Source organism: Ictalurus punctatus, chromosome 19 (genome assembly GCF_001660625.3).
Source record: "Ictalurus punctatus breed USDA103 chromosome 19, Coco_2.0, whole genome shotgun sequence".
NCBI classification, from domain to species: Eukaryota; Metazoa; Chordata; class Actinopteri; order Siluriformes; family Ictaluridae; genus Ictalurus; species Ictalurus punctatus.
Window position 1 is genome coordinate 1,828,729 of NC_030434.2, and position 19,092 is coordinate 1,847,820.

The window sequence follows — 19,092 nt, forward strand, 5'->3', positions numbered from 1 at the left end:
TATACAATTTCAGTTATTACTTGTGCATCATCCCAAGTCTGACAGCTAGTGGTTTTATAGAGAAGTACGCAGCTGCTGAAAGACTGGGTATGCCAGCTTAATTTAAGTGAAACTGCTTCCTGTGAGACAGCCTGGGCCAAAGAGAGCCACCCACTCCAGCTGGAAATATCCCACAGCTGTGACACTCATTGCAGTGAGAAAATGAAGAGGTGGAAGGACAATTTTTTTTATTTATTTTTTTTAAATCTATATGCAATGTATATATGAGAAGCAAGCAGAACCATAGCAGAAAACAGCTAATATTGAGCTCTCTGTGTATGTCTATGGGAATCCAAAATTTTAGTCATCTAAAAAGCACACTTACCCCAGAAATGTCGGCCACTCGGTGGATGGGGACCTCCTTCTTGCTGTGGAGCCCTTTCCCATTCTTGATGGCCCTGCAATGATTCAAGCAAGCGGCATAATGCCAGTCATCACAAGTGTTAATATGGGTCTATATGAGCAAAGATTGGAGAATTCCTTTAGAGCTTAAGCACTTAAAAACACTGTAGGCCTGGGGAAAAGCTCAAGGGAAAAAGAAGAAAAAAAATCTAAAGTAGACTAACAACATAATGCTGAAAAGACTTTTAAAGTGCTTGAGGCTAGTCCTAGGGTTGAGGTACAGGTCTGCTCTTACCGTGCTTCTGCAGCCAGTAACTCGTCGTAGTGCGAGGACCTCTGATCATCATCCTGACGATATCTGATTACTGTAGCAAGACCTTTACTGACCAGAGCCTCAGCTATATTTCTACAGAGAGTGTGAACGAAAAATAATAAATGCTCCTGTGAGAGTGGGCAGATTTACATGTTTAAAAGCTAATAAAATACAATAATACAATTGTAATTTGTACAAGAACGTGTCAACTTGCTATACATACACTGGGACAGCAAGAGAGTTATTGGCTGGTACTGTGTGATGTTTTTAAATTTACACATTATTGGAACACTTATGAGGAGAGTTTATACATGCACACGCTCCAGAGAACTACGTGAAAGTATGAGCAATAGAAAAACTGAGCTTTAGGTATGATCTTCTATTCAAAAACACAGATCATCATCGTTCCATCAAAAATCGCTGACTCTGCAGCTGTACTTACATTCCTCCAATGGTCACAGTTGCACAGGTGCGTTCTGGAAAGGCAGGAATAGGCCCCGTCTCTGTGCTTGTGGTGGCGGCTCTGATGTAATCGACAGTGACGTTGACCTGAGAGCACACGGAAAATCACTCAGTCACATAATCTGCAAATATAAAACAACATACCAAGCAACCACACACCTATTATCAGTTCTGAATACAGAGATAGGAACATACAAATGTTCAACTGCTTCATGACCCATGAACTAAATCTGACAGCACTACATCCAATAAAAAAGGAAACAAACAAATAAATAAATAAACAAAACATTTCAATATTTTTGCAAATTTCCCCATGAAGGACTACACATTAACTGAAGGGATCAATACACACCCTGATAATGGATAGTGCTCCTGCTGGCTACTTTTCCCAGGTCAATCTCAGTCAGAGTTCATTATGTCTAGCTAAGCTGTAGATCTCTGCAGAGCAACACTAATCATACATCGAAAGGGGCGTGGGGGGTGGGGGGGTTTGACTAAGACCATCTACATGGAGCACTTCACAAAGACTCACTCTTAACCAAAACCACTGTATCACGCAGTGCTTGCAAATACCAAACAACCAAAAAGTCCCAGCCATAAATGAATGACATGGTTACTGTCACAACAATAAAGTCCTTTTAGAAGGAAAAAATCCCAAAACAAAACAGTGGTCTAAATAGTTCCTGTGTCAGAATCCATCTCCCTCCCTCTCTCACAGAGGCCATCATAGGCTCAGACAGGGGTTAAGCAGCCTCCTGGTTTTCCTCATTAACACTGTGCAAACACAGGTATTCAAAGCGAGGACACGATCGCTTCAATTATTCTGATGCCTGCTCGTCTCACTCCCCTGCAGTGCTGTGGGTGTGCGGAGACGGATCCTCTACTGTCACAACAGATTTATTACATGCATTGATTTATTTATTACTTACAGTGATTACAATTGCACAGAGAATGCGCCGTAGAGACACTTGTTCTCGAACAGAAACAGCTTTGTGGATCACTGAGTCTCAACAACGTATGATACATTTTCTCAAAAAGAAAAGATTTTTTTTGTCTCTCTCAATCTCCATCGGTAAAAACGATGAGTGCTCTGCGCTCCAGGGTGGAGACAACAAGATTAGGGGAAGCGACCCTCAATGAGAAAAAAAAAGGGGGCAAGAGGAACAAAAGCCAACAGATTACCCTCAAGAGAAGAAAGGTATAAGATAAAGGAAGCGATGAGACAAAGAGAGAGCAAAATCAGTCAACAGATTAAATAAATAAACTTTCACTAAATGTCCACCTAAAAGTTCATTTTCCAACACAGCAAGTCTTGGAGAGCCATTTATTCCCATGATACTAATTAATCTGAAACTTGTTTCAGAAATACCCAGAGGCACCTAGCAGACAGGAACCAGCACTGTTCTACTGAAGCTACTCAGATTGGACTGTTCTAATAGCACTGCAACTTTGTTCAACACTCTGTAAGTACTACTGCTTTTCGCTCGGTCTGTTAGAGCAGTTTTACAGAAGAACAAGACATGGCTTTGCTACAGAACTGTCAAATCAACACCGAAGTAAATCTTCGGTAAAAAGACAGAAAGTTACATAACGCACGTACAGTGCAGAAAACGTACTCTGGGAGTAACCGGAGTAAGCGCTTCAGGCACGTTAGAACCTGTGTGCACATTCATGAGGCTGGAGATTCATTTCAGCCCACCCCCAAACTGTCAATCATCTCATCAACCATGCCCTTCTATTTATCATAAGGAAAAAATATTGGGGGAGATATCAGTCAACTGAAATTACAGAATGATAAAATGACAACACTATTCAAATTAAATTGTAGAGATGGCTTGTGTTCCATTCACCAACATGTGAATGGGTGAGGTTTTAAAAAAAGCTTCACTTTTGAACCCCGGTTACAAACTGTTACATCAAACTTGCATTTGAATGCTGAACCATGGCATTAAAGTTTAGAAGACAACTCAAACATTAAGATTTTTTTTTTCTTCAATGTTCTCTATAGATAATCCCATGAAAAATGTTGCTCGATTTGAGAATGCATTTTCTGTTTGTTTAATATAAATCAAATGCAAAAATCCCTTGAACAGCCTTTTTATATAAGGGATGTTGGGATTATGGCCCAATTCAGTGAGCATAGGCTTTTGAGCTGCTTGTCTACGTCACCAAGACAGCACAGGTTAAATCAATATTCGAGTGCAGGTGCGGCTGATTCATGCATTTCGTCCCGGAGAGAATTATCTAATGCACTTTGGTTGGACACACTGAGGAGAGGCTGCAATATTTCATGGACTAAAAGTGAGCTGCTGGAGTTGCACAAGGTTGTAATTCTCTGAAGCTCAGCCAGAATGACCCACTTCATATTAGTGGAGTGCTATTCAACAAACACTTGCAGTATACTCATATACACATACAAGAGCCACTATGTGAGGACAGATGTACTTTTCAACAGACGTTTACTTATGTCTTTGATGAAGATCTGGATTTGCAAACTTGCTAGCTACAATATATACATGATTGACTTGGCCAGTCTAAAACCTTCCACTTTCTTCCACCGTGCTTGACCGATGAGCTTGTATGTTCTGGATCATGAGCAGAGCCCGTCTTTCTCCATAATTTGGTAGAGGTTAATCGTGGTGGTGGTGTCACAGACTGTTGTTTTTGGAGTTTAAATAAACAAACAAATAAATAAATAAATAAATAGCTCTCACAATGTTTGTTATCAACTGCTGTTTTCCTTGGAACTTAGTAGTTCCCACTCAGTGTGGCACAAGGTCCCTTTTCAGAACCTTCACACTAACTGTGCCTCAGTGGTGGAATGAACTTCCAACCTCAATCCAGACCACAGAATCTGTCACCATCTTCAAAAAACAGCTAAATACCCACCTTTTCCGTGAACACCTAACCAACCCATAAAATAAATAAATAAACAAATAAACCTTGCTCTGGCACTTACACCTCTACATTGCTTCTTCTGGAACTCAATTATAGATCTTGTACAGTAGCACTACTCATATTGTTCTCTGCTTGATATCGCTTCGCTTGTATTTTCTCATTTGTAAGTCGCTTTGGATAAACGGGTCTGCTAAATGAATAAATGTAAATGTAGATCTAACAGGGCACAACTGGTAATAAGAAACATCAGAATCATGTTCCAATATTTGACTTTTCAATATATCACATGAACAATGGGTGGGTTCAAACATGTTCTGAGTTGTTTAACATATCTAGATGTAAATTTGTAGATGGAAATGAAAGCAGAAATTCTGCTTGATCTATCGTCTTGAATTCTTTTGTTTTTGCTATACACTGATGACATTTGGGTTTGAGATCAAAAGATAATTCGCCCTGCTGTTCAATACTTTTGGAGAGGACTGTATAAAAGTTTTGGGTTATGCCTTGAGTGAGGGTAGTTTTGAATGAAAAGTGTTTCCCCAATTTCCCCTTTCAGCACTTATTTCAAAAGGACAGAGCATGGCTTGAAACATTCCCTTTCTGTATAATCTCTTCCTGGGTAACTAAAGCATGAATGCATAGTTTGCTTTCAGTAAAGGACCGCCTCAAGCTTCTTCAACAGCCCTTAAAAGTCTCTACAGCCAGGCAAGGAAGACATGAGAATTATAGAATAAATTTTCAGAATAAATGAAAATTTTTCAGCCTACTGGAACCATGGCATAAGCACAGTTACTGAATAAAATCAAGGAACACTATAATTAAGAACCTCTTCCATTTCACAACAAAGCTCACAATGTGAAATAGTTAGTTTTGCATACAACCCCAATTTCGAAAAAGTTGGGACAGTATAGAAAATGCTAATAAAAAGACGAGTGATTTGTAAACGTACTTTGACTTGTATTTAAACAAAAAAAAAAAAAACTTAAAAAGACAAGGTATTTATCTTACCTAATTATGTTTTAACTAAATCAACTGTACAGTTGTTTTTGTTTTTTTTTGGAAGATAAACCTTCCCCAAAGACAAATCGATAGGATTTTGGGCATTCCACCTTCTACAGTGCACAATATAAGAGAAAAGGACCATCCGAGCTGTTATCAGCGTCAGGTCCAAAATCCAGCGTCTGTCATGGCATGGGAGCGTGTCAGCGCCCATGGTATGGGTAACTTGCATATCTGTGAGGGCAGCATTAATGCAAAAAGATATGTACACATTTTAGAGCAACATATGCTGCCTTCCAGAGCAGGACAACGCCGCACCACATTCTGCCCGGATTACAAGCGCATGGTTGCGTAAACAGAGAGTGCGGGTGCGAGCGTGGCCTGCTGCAGTCCTGACCTGTCTCACATTGTGAATGTGTGGTGCATTATGAAGCACAAAATAAGGCAACGAAGGCCCTGTACAGTTCTGCAGCTGAAGAAATGTATAATGGATGAACGGGGGGAAAATTCCTCGCTAAACGTTTAATAAGTGTTATTAAAAGAAAAGGTGATGTTACACGGGGGTAAACCGTCGACTGTCCCCACTTTTTTGGAGTGTGTTGCAATCATCAGATTTGAAATGAGTTTATATTTTCAAAAATAAATTAAGTTCACAAAGTAAAATACCAAATAATTTGTTTTCAATACAGTAAAGGGTGAAGTGAATTTTCAAATGACATTTTTTGTTTGTTTATTTGCATTTTCCATACTGTCTCAACTTATTCAAAATTGGGGTTTTATTTCAATCGTTATGTAAGCAACAAACAGAAACTTCTCAAAACAGATAAAAACTGTTGTGCTGGAGGAAGAACGTTACGGGACTGTACTGGAGGGCACTGGAGTTTATCAGATTTTGTCACTGCCGTTACCAAGGCAGCCAGAGAGGCGCAAGTGTCTCTCGCATTGCAGTTAAATGCCCTTGGCATACACATACTCCAGTGTCCTAGCAACAACAAAATGAATCAAACAGAAACATAAAAAACTGTCTGGGTTTACTGCATAATGTCACAAGTAAACTCCCATGTGCACAAAATAAATCTTTCTACAATAAGGTGTTTTGGTAACAGATCATAGCAGATGGGGTCATGGTTTAGAGGAAGTCTGCAGCAGGAGTGTTTGGGGATGAGCTAATTAACGTGGTACAGCTATCTGCACTGTGTGTATTACCAAGCTGTTTCTTTCTTTCTCTCTCTCTCTCTCAGTCTCAGCTTACTGCTTCAGAGAGAGTGAATGTGAACTGAAAAAGCCGAGAGGACTGCAACAGCTGAAATGCAAGCTTTAGTTGCTTAAAAGTGTTCCCTCCTCCCTTCTCCTTTTTTGATTGCTGTGCTGCAGTATGAGCGTAATGACAAATAAATCAGACCATGAGCAGGATCGACCTGGCCCTGCTGGCTTAGTGAGTAGAGTACCCTTGAAATAAGCATTGACAAAAAATAAATAAATAAAAATGGCAAATACAGTTCTTTTATAATTCCCACTTTCTGATTTAAGACTGCAGTAGGTGCATGGGAATTAATGCTCTTTACATCACTCAGAAACTCAGTCAGCACTGCCACATTATGTACCTATTCCTGTAAAACGTCAACATTTAAATGTTCCTGCCATACATGTTCCTGCCATACTTGTATTATATTATATCTGTGCCTTACAGCCATCTCCTATATTAATATGGCCCTACAGTCAGAATTTATTAGCTTGTACATTTTAAATCTCTAGCCATAAACCTGATTTGAAGCCCACCATTACAATTTAATGAGGCCCTACATTACAAACACACGATTTCCCTTAAACTTGCCTCCTGCCGACCACTGCACAGTTACAATGGGAACGCATACCCAAGCTACTTGAAAATTAATTAACGTTTCTTCATCCTGGACTTTTGCATGGTAACAGAAATGGCATGAATGTACAACCAAAAGAAGCTGATCAATTCTCACTTAACTCACAATTAAAACGGTCTCACTATTTCTTTCTCTCCCATCTGTCTGTGTAAAGGTGGATTTTGGGGTTGCTTTTACTGATTCATTGGGTTAATACTGATTAATGGCCATTGGTTTGTTTTTGCAACACAGACCTGGCCACTCTGTAGTCGGTAAAAATAACCAAGTAATAACTAAGCAACAGCAATTATTGGTCTTTGTTTGAAGTATTGCTATGTATGTGCAACTCAAACCTGAAAGCACACCGATGAATGATGACACATAAAACTTCACTCAGGTGGGGAAAACGGTGACTCCCCAAACCCATGACTAAATAAAAATATGTTAAAATATTTCCATGACTCTGGTATTTCACAAACTATGCTTCCGTAAAAACAAAATATATATACCACAGATGTACCAAAAAAAATCCACTGTAAACACCACCTAACTAACTGTTTAGAAATAAAATAACTTATCACAGTGGTTCTCTTTGGGGCACAGAGAGATCGGAAGGGTTGCGCAAGGTGTTTAAGAAAGAAAGAAAAAAACCCACACAGGCTTAATTTGGGTACTCTGTGTATTTTATTACTTTTCAAATAGAATGTGCATAAATGAAAAACTCCACGTTCCCTCTCCTTCTGTATTTTCTTTTTGCTGGGGGTAGGCGGAGCTTATCCTGCCTTTTATCTAGCTGTCACTGCAGACCAGTGTTGCCAACGTATGGCCTTTTCAGACCCCTTTAACGACTTTAAAAAAAAAAACAACAAACAACAAAAAAACCCCACACAAACAAAAAACAAATCTAGCGACTTTTCGGACAAACCTTGGTGACTTTCCAAATAACACCAGTACTGTCCTGCAAGCACAAGGTCTTGCTTTCCTGCTGCACTCTCACCTCTCTCTGCATCTGCTCTGTTCTTATGCGAATGTTTTTAGAAGATGAATATAATGCAACATGTTTTACATGTAAAATAGTCCATGTTATTACAGCCTAGTTCTCTCGTTCAAAGTAGTTATAGTGTTCAGAAACATTTTAGATTATTCATGTCCCACACCTGTCCATTATATAGTTTTATAAAAGTTATTTTAAAAAATCATAAAAGTTATGAAAAATAATTAAAAGTACATAAACACACAAAAAAAATCTATCAATCAAAAAGAGATTATAGATTAGGTTTTTTTTTAATATATATATATATATATATATATATATATATATATATATATATATATATATATATATATATATATATATACTCATTATACCTGGTCTCCTCCAATGTGGGTGGGTGGGGGGTGGGTTGGAGGCGGGCCACATGATAGGGGAGGCTTTAGTTAAAAAGGTTGAGAACCTCTGCCTTATCACATTGAATTAAGAGACACAGCCCTTTCACACGCTGCTGTTTCTCATCTTAAACAGATGTCACAATCTTCTATAATTAAACACTCTTGATTTCTCATCAGTTCAGTCTTCTGCAGCACAACTCCTGTTTCTAAGGTAAAGTGTTTGTGTAACTGAAAACATATTCTGAATAAACGGTTACCCGTCACAAGTTTATAAGTTTTTGAATCAGCAGAATGTGTATTACACCTCGAACAATAGAGATTAGGTAAAATTACTGATGAGGTTTGATATACTCAATGTGGAAAAAAAAAATCTTTACCCCTCCACCCCCACAAACATTATGTGATGAGAGATATTGGTTTTCATTACAATTTTCAATTATTTAACTGAGGCTGGTCTTTAAATGTGTGCCTACCAAAGCATGGGCTTATCGCTAGCTTTATCTAGATGGACATCTGAAGGTTACAGAGCAGGTTTATAGATATCTGAAGATTAAGAGCTGTAAATCTAGACAGCCACATGAACTGAATGAATTAACGCGGGGTTCCGGTTCCATTTTAAAGACATTACCTTCTTTCCGATCAGCTTCTTTCTCAGGAATTCTCTGGCCTCAAACATGTAGGGAATGTCATAAAGAGGACGGAAGCGCTTGTCTTTGTCCTTATTCTTCTCCTGTGGAAACGAAAGGGAGGGAGGTGGTTAAGATGGAGAGAAAAGAAGAAAGAAAAACAAGCAATCTTTTTCCAAGCCATGGAAAAAAAAAAGAAAAAAACCCCACTCAAATTCAAGTTATGCACAAATTCAAAATTCCAGACACAAACCTGGTCCAAAAGCAGAATGTAGTGTGCACTCAACAGGAAGTTCTCAGCCTTGCTACACAGATGCTTAAGCTGAACTTCTGGTTGGCCCATTCAGACTTTTTTATGTAGTACTAGGAATAAGCACTAGTCTTTTCCCCCTGAGACTGGGTGTTTGAAAAGTTATGAACATAAACTGAAGCGCTTGACCTGCATCTGCATGACTTTATGCATTGTGCTGCTGGCAAATGATTGGCTGATTAGATAACTGCATGAACATACATGTGTTCCTAATAAAGTGGACAGTGAGTGTATACTAGTATTATAAAATACAAGAAAAAAATACAATATAACCACCTTACAGTTATAACTTGTATATTTTATGAGAAATGCAATATAACTGATAAATATATTACACTGAAAAAAAGACGGACAGTTAACATCTTCCTGCGTCTCGATCATGGCTGTACTATTTCTTGATTATGTCAGATCACGTTTCCGACTGGCGGATGGTGAACTCAATGTGACAAAACTGTTAACAACTGCTTTTGAGTGACATAGCTTTTTAAATTGCTACGTAATAGGGTTAATGTTAACGTACTTGCATTTAACCAATCAGCAACATTCAGTCTGTAAGCTCCACTGCTGCTGGTCCTGAAAGAGGTTTCCGCTCTGCAGGACCAAACTGTACTACTACTTTTTTTTTTTTTTTTTTTTTTTTCGGGAACTAAAGTTCAGGAACTAAAACCATTCTCCGATTCAGACAAAATGGTTCATGTGGTGGGAACATACCAAGTCCTGGTCTTGATTGAAAGGAGTGGAACCCGATATGGTCTTCATCTGATTCAAGGTTTGACGTGTTGTGCTTTCTGAGATGCTTTTTTTCTTGCCCACCACGGTTAAAAATTATTTAACGTAACCTTCCTGTCACTGTTTTTCCATTAAAGTGGCCGGTGAGGGTATGGGTAAGTATCATCCACCAATTTATACCATTTAAATAATAATAATAATAATAATAATAATAATAACAACAAAGATAATAAGCAAAGTCACAAAGTGATGTTTAGATCTGATGTCTCAGATCTCACCAGATTGACTTTTGCAGAGAAGAGTGCACTGAGACTGAAGAACACCAAACTCTGCAGTCTCTTGGAAATCATGAAGTTATCATCATACCTCGCCCTCAATCCTGGGGGGTCGAATGCTGGACAGGTGAATTGTTTTGTATTCTCCAGAGTTCAACTTCACAATAATGGCATCTGCATTCATAACCTGCATCACCTGCACAGCAGAGGAAACACAAATATACAGGAAGAGTGAGAGACGGGTTAACTGGTCACTTTAACAACATGGAGCACAGCTTGTTGCCAGAGAAACAGCTTGGATATCCAACACGAGCCGAGCCTGATGAAGCGCAAGGAAAAAAATAAAAAATACAATTCCTTCGCCCACTCACTACTAGATAATCTCCCGATCCCTCACCCAATTCTCAAATCCCCAATTCTCAATTATCCAACTATTACCCTGCATGATGACAAAAGCCAAGCGACAGAAAAACGTATGCATTGAGTGACACGGAGGCAGGGACAGGAGAACAATTTTTTTTTTTTTTTTTAAATCCATAAATAAAACACGGTCCAGGTTAACAGAAGGTGTATGAGCAAACGGTAAGAGATTGGGAATTTATGAGAGAGACGGCATCCTTGAAAAAGGAAGAGCTTAATAAGACACATTTAAATAAATAAAAAATTTAAATCCTCAAAAGATAAAAAACTAACATACTTCCTCTGCCAGTTGTGAATGAGACTTTCGGACAGGTGCAGAAAACAGATTAGACGTAAAATGATTAACAAGAGCGCATGATTTGAGTGCTTGGTCCTACACCCAAACTAAACACAGATAAACAGAACTGGTTTACACTGACTTTGGCAGGAGACAAGGCTGAACGCAGAAGGGTCATCAAGAGAGGATATTTTAGCTATTAACTGAGCCGTTTAGTGCAGAAAATAGACCACAAGCACTTCTCTCTCTCTAACAGCAAGCCACAGTCTGCAGACAAGGACAAACACATGCACAGCCCAAACCAACAAAGGCCTTTATTCTCCTCAGTCACTCTTTATCTCCCATGAACATGAAGGATGCGGATGTTGATATGAAATGTCTGGCTGGCACAAATGCTAGTTAATTAGTAGCTGCATATGTAAAGCACCTCACTGAAAGCCACCAGCAGAAACATGCCGCAAACCTCCATGACTCATTCTGCCTCTGCACACTACGGCCTGAGCAGGAGAATACCACCATCTGCAGGCCAAGGGCTGAACTGCAACTTCATTTCATTGTGTCCATGCGTATTTTCTATTCGGCTCAAAGCCAGCCCCCCCCCCCCCCCCCTTTGTATTTCTGCTTGAAATCTTCCCGCCATTCTGATGGCTTCAAGTGATCAGCCATGTTCATTTATTTTCAGTAACCACTTCATGCTGGTCAGGGACATATCCCGGGCACATTAGGACTCATTTATCAGCCAGATAATAAAGTTGTGTGTTCATAGAACAAACCAACCTGGAAAAAGAAAGAAAAAAAAAACCCCAAAAACATTTTCACCAGGTTTACAAAATGGTTCAGTCATTCTTGTCTATGTACTTCTATGCCTATGGTGTTGAATCCCAATCAGCTGTAAAGTGTACAGCATGTGCATGCCACAACTCTATAAAAACTCTATAAAAGGCAAGTGCTGAGAGTGAAAACAGAATAATTTTGGTGGAAGTTAACTTCAATCATGTCTACACTGTATATATACAAAAATTATATATATTTAGCAGCATGACTGCAGCTGAAAGAGAAAATCTGGATTAAAAAAAATAAAGAAAAGGATGAATTAGACGTTAATTAAAGAGACAGAAAAAGAAAACAGGCAAAATGAACGAGATAAATATTAAGAGATCTACGAGATCCACCTAAGTGATCCTGGACTCCAAGCACATCACACAGGGAAGCTGGTATGTTTAATGGTTTAATTGTAAGTGTCTCACACCAGCATGCTCTCCACAGTGTTGTAACCTGATGTATTCTGTAAAAAGCCACTGATGGCACACGGTACACTAGGGAGTGTACAGCAGATTGCAGAGTGAAACACAGCAGATCGGTCATTTAGTGCTGCGTCGTCTAACGTGTCGCACAGGATTAAAAGAAGCTGTGGCAAATGGAAGTGATTTATACCCCAGCTGAGCCGTTATTGCACTTCCACCTGTTATACAGCAGCAAATCTTTTATCCTTACAGAACGACTGGACATTATTTGTCTTAATGTATGGATTTGTGTTAGCATGTTTCCTTTAATATTCCATTAGTTAACATTTCTTTAATTAATGGCACTAACACGAAACGACTGGGTTTCACCAAAAATTGCATTCAATTTGGGCAATTTAAATAAATAGGCTGCTGAATATTGACAGAGTGACGGAGAAAAGTGACATCTAGAGGTATGCATTTGTTGGTGATGCTCCATTGGTTCTCAATTAGATTATTTGCAGGTGAAAATGCTGGCCAATCCCAACCATTTATCACACCACCACCTCCTTACTGGCGTCTCATTTCTGACCCGACTCTTGATACGTCTATTAGATCCATCAACAGTGGGTCAGGAGTCGTGAGTTTGGATCCACATTCCCGTAGTTCTGGATCCGTTTCAACATGCATCACTTTGGGGCCACCAGAGGAGGTCGAATATCTGACTTCATGCATTTTGCAAAGAGCTGGAGTATGCTGAACCTTGCTCATCTTAAAACATTTCTGGCACTAGCCTTGTCAAATATCTGCTGCTCTTGGTTAAAGGCTTTTTCCATAAGTCCATCCATCCATCCATCCATCTTCTATACCGCTTATCCTTTCTTCAGGGTCACGGGGAAACCTGGAGCCTATCCCAGGGAGCATTGGGGCACACCCTGGACAGGGTGCCAGTCCATCGCAGGGCACACACCCATTCATACACTACAATACACACATCACTACTTTGGACATGCCAATCAGCCTACCATGCATGTCTTTGGACTGGGGAGGAAACTGGAGTACCTGGAGGAAACCCCGCAGCACGGGGAGAACATGCAAACTCCGCACACACAGGGCCACGGTGGGAATCGAACCCCCGACACTGGAGGTGTGAGGCGAACATGCTAACCACTATTTGACCTTTTCTGATCATATTTGAATCTGCCACATACTTCTTTCATGGGACGATAAATTCTCTCAGTCATCTCAGCAATCACATGCGTTGATTTGCTATGAGCCAAGTTTTTAATGATGGTCGTCTTCTTTTCTGCAGCTAAAAATCTTTCTTTTGTCGCATAATAGCAGCTTTGTCAGAACTTTAAATAACTTGCTTAATACCACAGCACAGCACAGTTGTTGAAAAAGAGCTTTTACACTTACATACAGTAATCGGTCACATTTTCACAACTGATGTAGATAACTGGTGATAAAAAGTAAGAGTTCCTCTTAGCTCTTCAACGTTCTTTTCCAAGACCCATCACTGCTTTCAGGCTAGTGCTGAGCTCAGGGCAGAGTGAGAGGACAACATTCAAAAGGAATGGTGACAGATGGAGCAAGCATACTGAGAAACATGTTTGAGAAAATGCTTCGTAGTCACCAGTTTTGGAAAATAAAAACAACAACAACAACAACAACAACAACAACAACAAAATAATAATTGTAATGTACTAATGTTCACAAGATTGTGAAGTTGTGTAGATTCACTGCTTCTTTATAAAAGTAATGTCGCAGACCCGGTAAAGAGCAGTGTTAGTGAATAAGCCTTAAAAAGACTGAACTTACTAAACGTAGTTCAAGAAAGTCATCGTGGTGTACATAACATAAATCTCCTATGAACTCACCTTTGCCACAAACTGTCTGTCCTTCTGGTCCAGATTTGCAGTGGGAGCAACATAGTCTTTCCAGATCCTCACTTTGCGCTCCTTAGCCGAGCTGCAGAACAAAGAGATGCCAACTTCAAAATGTCTTCTGAGAAAATTAACCCATATTCCATACAGACCAGACAACAGACTTAACAAGGTCATAGCCCGTGCATCTCAAGCAAAATCTGCCTCTCTGGATCAGATTCTTTTATCAGGGGAACATCTCATCAGTGAATAAAATCATCTCGCAATAAAAATTCCCCATAGGAGCAGCAAGTTTATAGCAGGGTGTATGTTCTACGGACTCGTGTTTGCCTCACTCAGTCATGTGATCACACTGAGAGCCATCATTTGCATAAAAAAAATCAGACATTTGTATCTGAACTAAAATGTTCAGACGAGTGCTGAGCTTGGAGAAAAACAGAAGGTAATTCAGCCTGTAAGTTTCCTCAGAGGACGCTGGAGAAAAACACCGACATGGTCGGTAATAAAATCACAGGGTAGCGCTTGTAAAACAGGAAATTACTCCAGGAACCCATGAATATTTAATCCAGTCTGAACAGGGCCAAAAACACATGGAGAGCGACAGCAGTGCTACGTGACTCGGAGTTTCAATTATTGCACTTTTACAATGTTGATTGATTGCATCAGTTGAAAACAGAAACCTAAAGGCACATATTCAGATTGATAAAAAGAGTGATCACCTATCAAAATAATCAGTAGATGCAGCACCAGTCTTAATTATCCCGGTGGAAGAACCAATTCATGGAAAAGGAAAAGATGTGGATCACAAAAGACATGCATTCACTTCCGTTAGCGTGTAGTTAAGCTCTGTGCCAAATTTATCACGTGACCTGTGAATTTGTGCAAAACTGTGGCTTTTCTGTGATTCTGTGTGTCCAAGCAACAGGAGGGTCGAGTTCTAGGCTTCTATATATTTCTTCACGAAAGACAATTTAACGGGATTAAAATATTACAAAGGGGTATCAATAATTTTGGTACAAACACTGATTGCCCACTTTAATAGAAACACCTTTACACCTTCACATTCATGCAGATGTGAGTAGTAACTGAAGCCCTTGACCTGTACCCGCATATTGCTGTTGTGTTGTATTGTGCTGCCACGACATGATTGGCTGATTAGATAACTGCATGGATATATGATTCCCCCGACTGGGTATCAACTGGATCGATCGATGTAGAAGTTGAGTTGGTGAGCTGCTAGAGCAGAGTCGAACACAGACTGACCGTTCTGCCGCCCGTAGTTTCTCCGCTCCCTGGGTGTACACGGCCATGGACCAATCCACACAGCGAGCGAAGCCCTCCTTCAGCAACAGCTCTGTGATGTTCCCGTTCTGCAGAACACACAGAGTCACATTGAACACGTCAGTTGGTTGGATATCTGAACGTAAATTATTCAACAGTGAGGAAATATCGTGAACTTGAGTATTTGAACAGTTTGAATGAATGCACAAATGAGAAAAATTAACTGCAACTTGGGTAGGTTATTGGGTAACTACAAACAAATATGGATATTCAATTGACTTTTTAAATTCAGTTTTATTAGCACTTTAAAAAATAGACAGTTACAAAGCAGCTTTTACAAGCGTATCAAGCGTTTACACCTTGATAAATTCTTCATTTAAAATGTCCTTTTGTGGGAATCTGATTTATATACAATGTATGTATTCCTACTTAATCAATCACAGCACTTTATGCCATTATGGCTCCTTTACGTCCTTATGTCTCATGATTATGATCAAACTTGAATAATCATGTGTGTGGGTATATGTGGTCTGCCATGAGTGCCAGAATGTGTGCAAGGGGACTGATGGAACAGGCCATTCAGGGCACAAAGGACCCAGTAAGCCAAATACGTTCACCCAAAGAGAGGCCGAAGGGTAAAACTTTACCCTGCATGTCCTTGGAAGTCGAGCCTTATGAAGCGTCTGTGTTCTGGGGAAATGGAACATGTGGTTACACAGCATGAATCGTGTCACTGAAAAGGGAGGGTCGTCGCAACAAGTTCAGCTTCCTCAAATTTAGCTTTGCAAGCGTCGGAATATGGAACTGGGCTGTTGTGACCGAAATGTGCCATGAGAACAGGACATTTGGCCATGCTGGTTTCACAATTCTATACAAATGCACCCTTCCTTGGAGAGGTAAGTGAAAGGGAATAAGGGACGCCAAACTCTGCAGATTTACTTAAAAAAATAATAATAATTTTTAAAAATTACTGTCGCAGAATGCAGTTGAAATCAAACTTATTCAACTCTCATTGCAAATCAGGTTTATTGTCAAAATTTACAGACTTTCAGCTGTTTGCAATGAACAAATCAAACAGAATCAATTGAAATAGATCAACACAACAAATGCTTCAACTGGTTTACACAAATTCAACTGAAAATGAAACTTATGATGATTTCTCCAGTTTCAAAATTATTCAACCCCTTCATGGCAAGCATCTTGAGTACTCAGTAGTAGTAGTAGTTCTGTAGTAGTAGTAGTAGTAGTAGTAGTTCTGACCTGCTTCAAACGAGATGCAGAGCTTCTGGCAGTGTTCCTGAGAAATCTTCTCCCGTTCCTCATGAGCAATGGCCTCCAGTTCAGTAATATTCTTGGGTTTGCATGCTGCAACCGCCTTCTTCAAATCCCACCAGAGATTTTCTATGGGGTTCAAGTCAGGTGACTGTGATGGCACTGTAGAATCTTCCAGGACTTCTTCTGCAAGAAAGCCTTGGTGGAATTTGAGGTATGCTTGGGATCATTGTCCTGTTGGAAGGTCCAATGACATCCAAGCTTCAGCTTCCTCACAGATGGCATGACGTTTTCTCCTAGGATTTCCTGATACTTCAATGAATCCATCTTGCCTTATACACGCTGTAGGTTTCCAGTGCCAGAGGATGCAAAGCAGTCCCGGAACATCACCGAACCACCACCATGCTCGACTGTGGACCAGAGAAATCTGGTTGCAGCCATTGATCGCTGCCTTTTTCTTCCCCGTCCAGGTATTTAAATGTATTTTCTGCCCCTATCCAGTTCAGGTATTTCATGTGTTCTAGCTCGAGCACACCTGGTGCAACTAATGAAGCCCTTGATTATGAACACGTGTTTTGCATATTTGTGCTGTTGTGAGGGGTTGAATAATTTTGAAACTGGAGAAGTCATTATAAGTTGCATTTTCAGTTGAATTTGGGAAAACCACTGTTGTGTTGAACTATTTCAAATTGCTTTTGTTTGATTTGTTCATTGCAAACAGCTGAAAGTCTGTAAATTTTGATGATAAACCTGATTTGCAATGGGGGTTGAATAATTTTGATTGCAACTGTAGATAAGTAGGCAACTACCAGCTGCAATGCAGAAAGCTCCATGTAGTGTACAAGTAGCATGTACACGTATACTGTACAGGGCAAGAAGAAAGAGAGAGAAAAAAAGGGAAAATGGCTGTATGACTGTGGTATTTATGGTTTTTGTGCATAATGGTTGGACCACTGGGGTCTCTTTGTTTTTCAAAGGACATGAATCAAATGGACATCAAGATGAACCGCAAACAAACCGACCTCAGCCTACCGGAGGAGACCTCATTTTTGACAAATCCGAGTTCATTACTTGTGTTCACATATTAAGAAGTTGTTGATCCAAGACTTATAAGAACTACAGCACCGTTAAACAGAACGAAGAAGGCCGAGAAGAACGTCAATTTTTAAGAGTAGTAAGGTTGCTATACCGGGTGGAGGATGGTACCCAGGATGACCTGGTTGGGACAGGACTCTAGAATGATCTGCACGTCTCTCTGCAGCAGACGGGACTCTGTGAAGAACTTTGCCTCAGCTGCAAACGGCTCTGGTGTCTCTGTTCCATCGGCTTCCCGTTTGAATGATGGACACTAAGAAGAAAGAAAGATGAAACAAAGATGAATGCTATGATGAAATCTCTCTCTATCCTGATGGGAGCGGTCTTTCCCATAACCAGTGACAAATTAAAGGAAAAATCAACTGGCTCAAGCTGACAGGAAGGCAACAGTGATGCAAATGAAGACTCCTTTAGAAGAAAAGTATCTCAGAATGCACAACACATCAAACCCTGAGGCAGATGAACTACAACAGCAAAAGTCAGCAAAGAACAGGAATCAGAGACCGCTGATGTGCGCCGAGTATATGTGTATAAACTGTAATCTTGCTCACTTATGCAATTATCCAATCAGATTTGGAAAAATGTATGAAACTGAAATTTAGCGCATATTCATAGGTACAAAAGCAAAAAACATTATGTGCATAAAGTGTCTATATCTATATATATACACACACACACATATACATATATATACACACACACACACACACACACATACATATACATATATACACATACATACACTATATATATATATATATATATATATATATATATATATATATATATATATATATATATATATATATATATATATCTATATATATATATATATATATATCTATATATATACACACATATACACACACACACACACACACACACACACACACACACACACATACACATATATATATCTATACACACACACTTTAAGTATATTAAATAACCATATATCAGTGTATAAAAGAATACTTATTTCCCATCACTGTATATAAAATTGGTATTGTACATCATGCTTAAGTACAGGTAATTCCTCACCTTGACTCCGGACAGCATCACCGTGACCAGGTAATAATCAGGCAACAGGAGAGCTCGCACAACACTACCGTCCCGGACATGTTCAATAATGGCTAAGTGTGTGAAAGGGAGAGAAAAAAAAGAAGAAAAAGGTCAGCTGCATACTAACAGCATAAATAATAATAATAATAATAATAATAATAAAATAAGTGTGGTCTGGTTTGCAGTGGGGCCCATGTCACATACGATAAGCAGTCTACAATAATATGATAACAGTGTGGTGAAAGATATGGTCTTGGTTTATTTAAAAGTAACCATAGACATGTTCTGTAAAATGGCTTCTTCCCCCTTTTAACGTATTTATTTATTCACATTTG

At 39.4% G+C, this 19,092-nt stretch overlaps 1 protein-coding gene across 1 annotated transcript in view; it reads right to left on the reverse strand.

Annotated features, from left to right (window-relative positions):
• Positions 1-19,092, reverse strand: part of snd1 (staphylococcal nuclease and tudor domain containing 1) — a 59,692-nt gene that overhangs the window by 28,875 nt on the left and 11,725 nt on the right. Inside the window, exons 6-14 of the mRNA XM_017493842.3 lie at positions 18,737-18,828; positions 17,790-17,948; positions 15,311-15,417; positions 14,042-14,132; positions 10,333-10,437; positions 8,930-9,031; positions 1,137-1,243; positions 677-787; positions 365-437 (exon numbers count right to left, since the gene is read on the reverse strand). Coding sequence (XP_017349331.1) covers positions 365-437; positions 677-787; positions 1,137-1,243; positions 8,930-9,031; positions 10,333-10,437; positions 14,042-14,132; positions 15,311-15,417; positions 17,790-17,948; positions 18,737-18,828 — 947 coding nt within the window. The remainder of the gene's footprint in view (positions 1-364; positions 438-676; positions 788-1,136; positions 1,244-8,929; positions 9,032-10,332; positions 10,438-14,041; positions 14,133-15,310; positions 15,418-17,789; positions 17,949-18,736; positions 18,829-19,092) is intronic.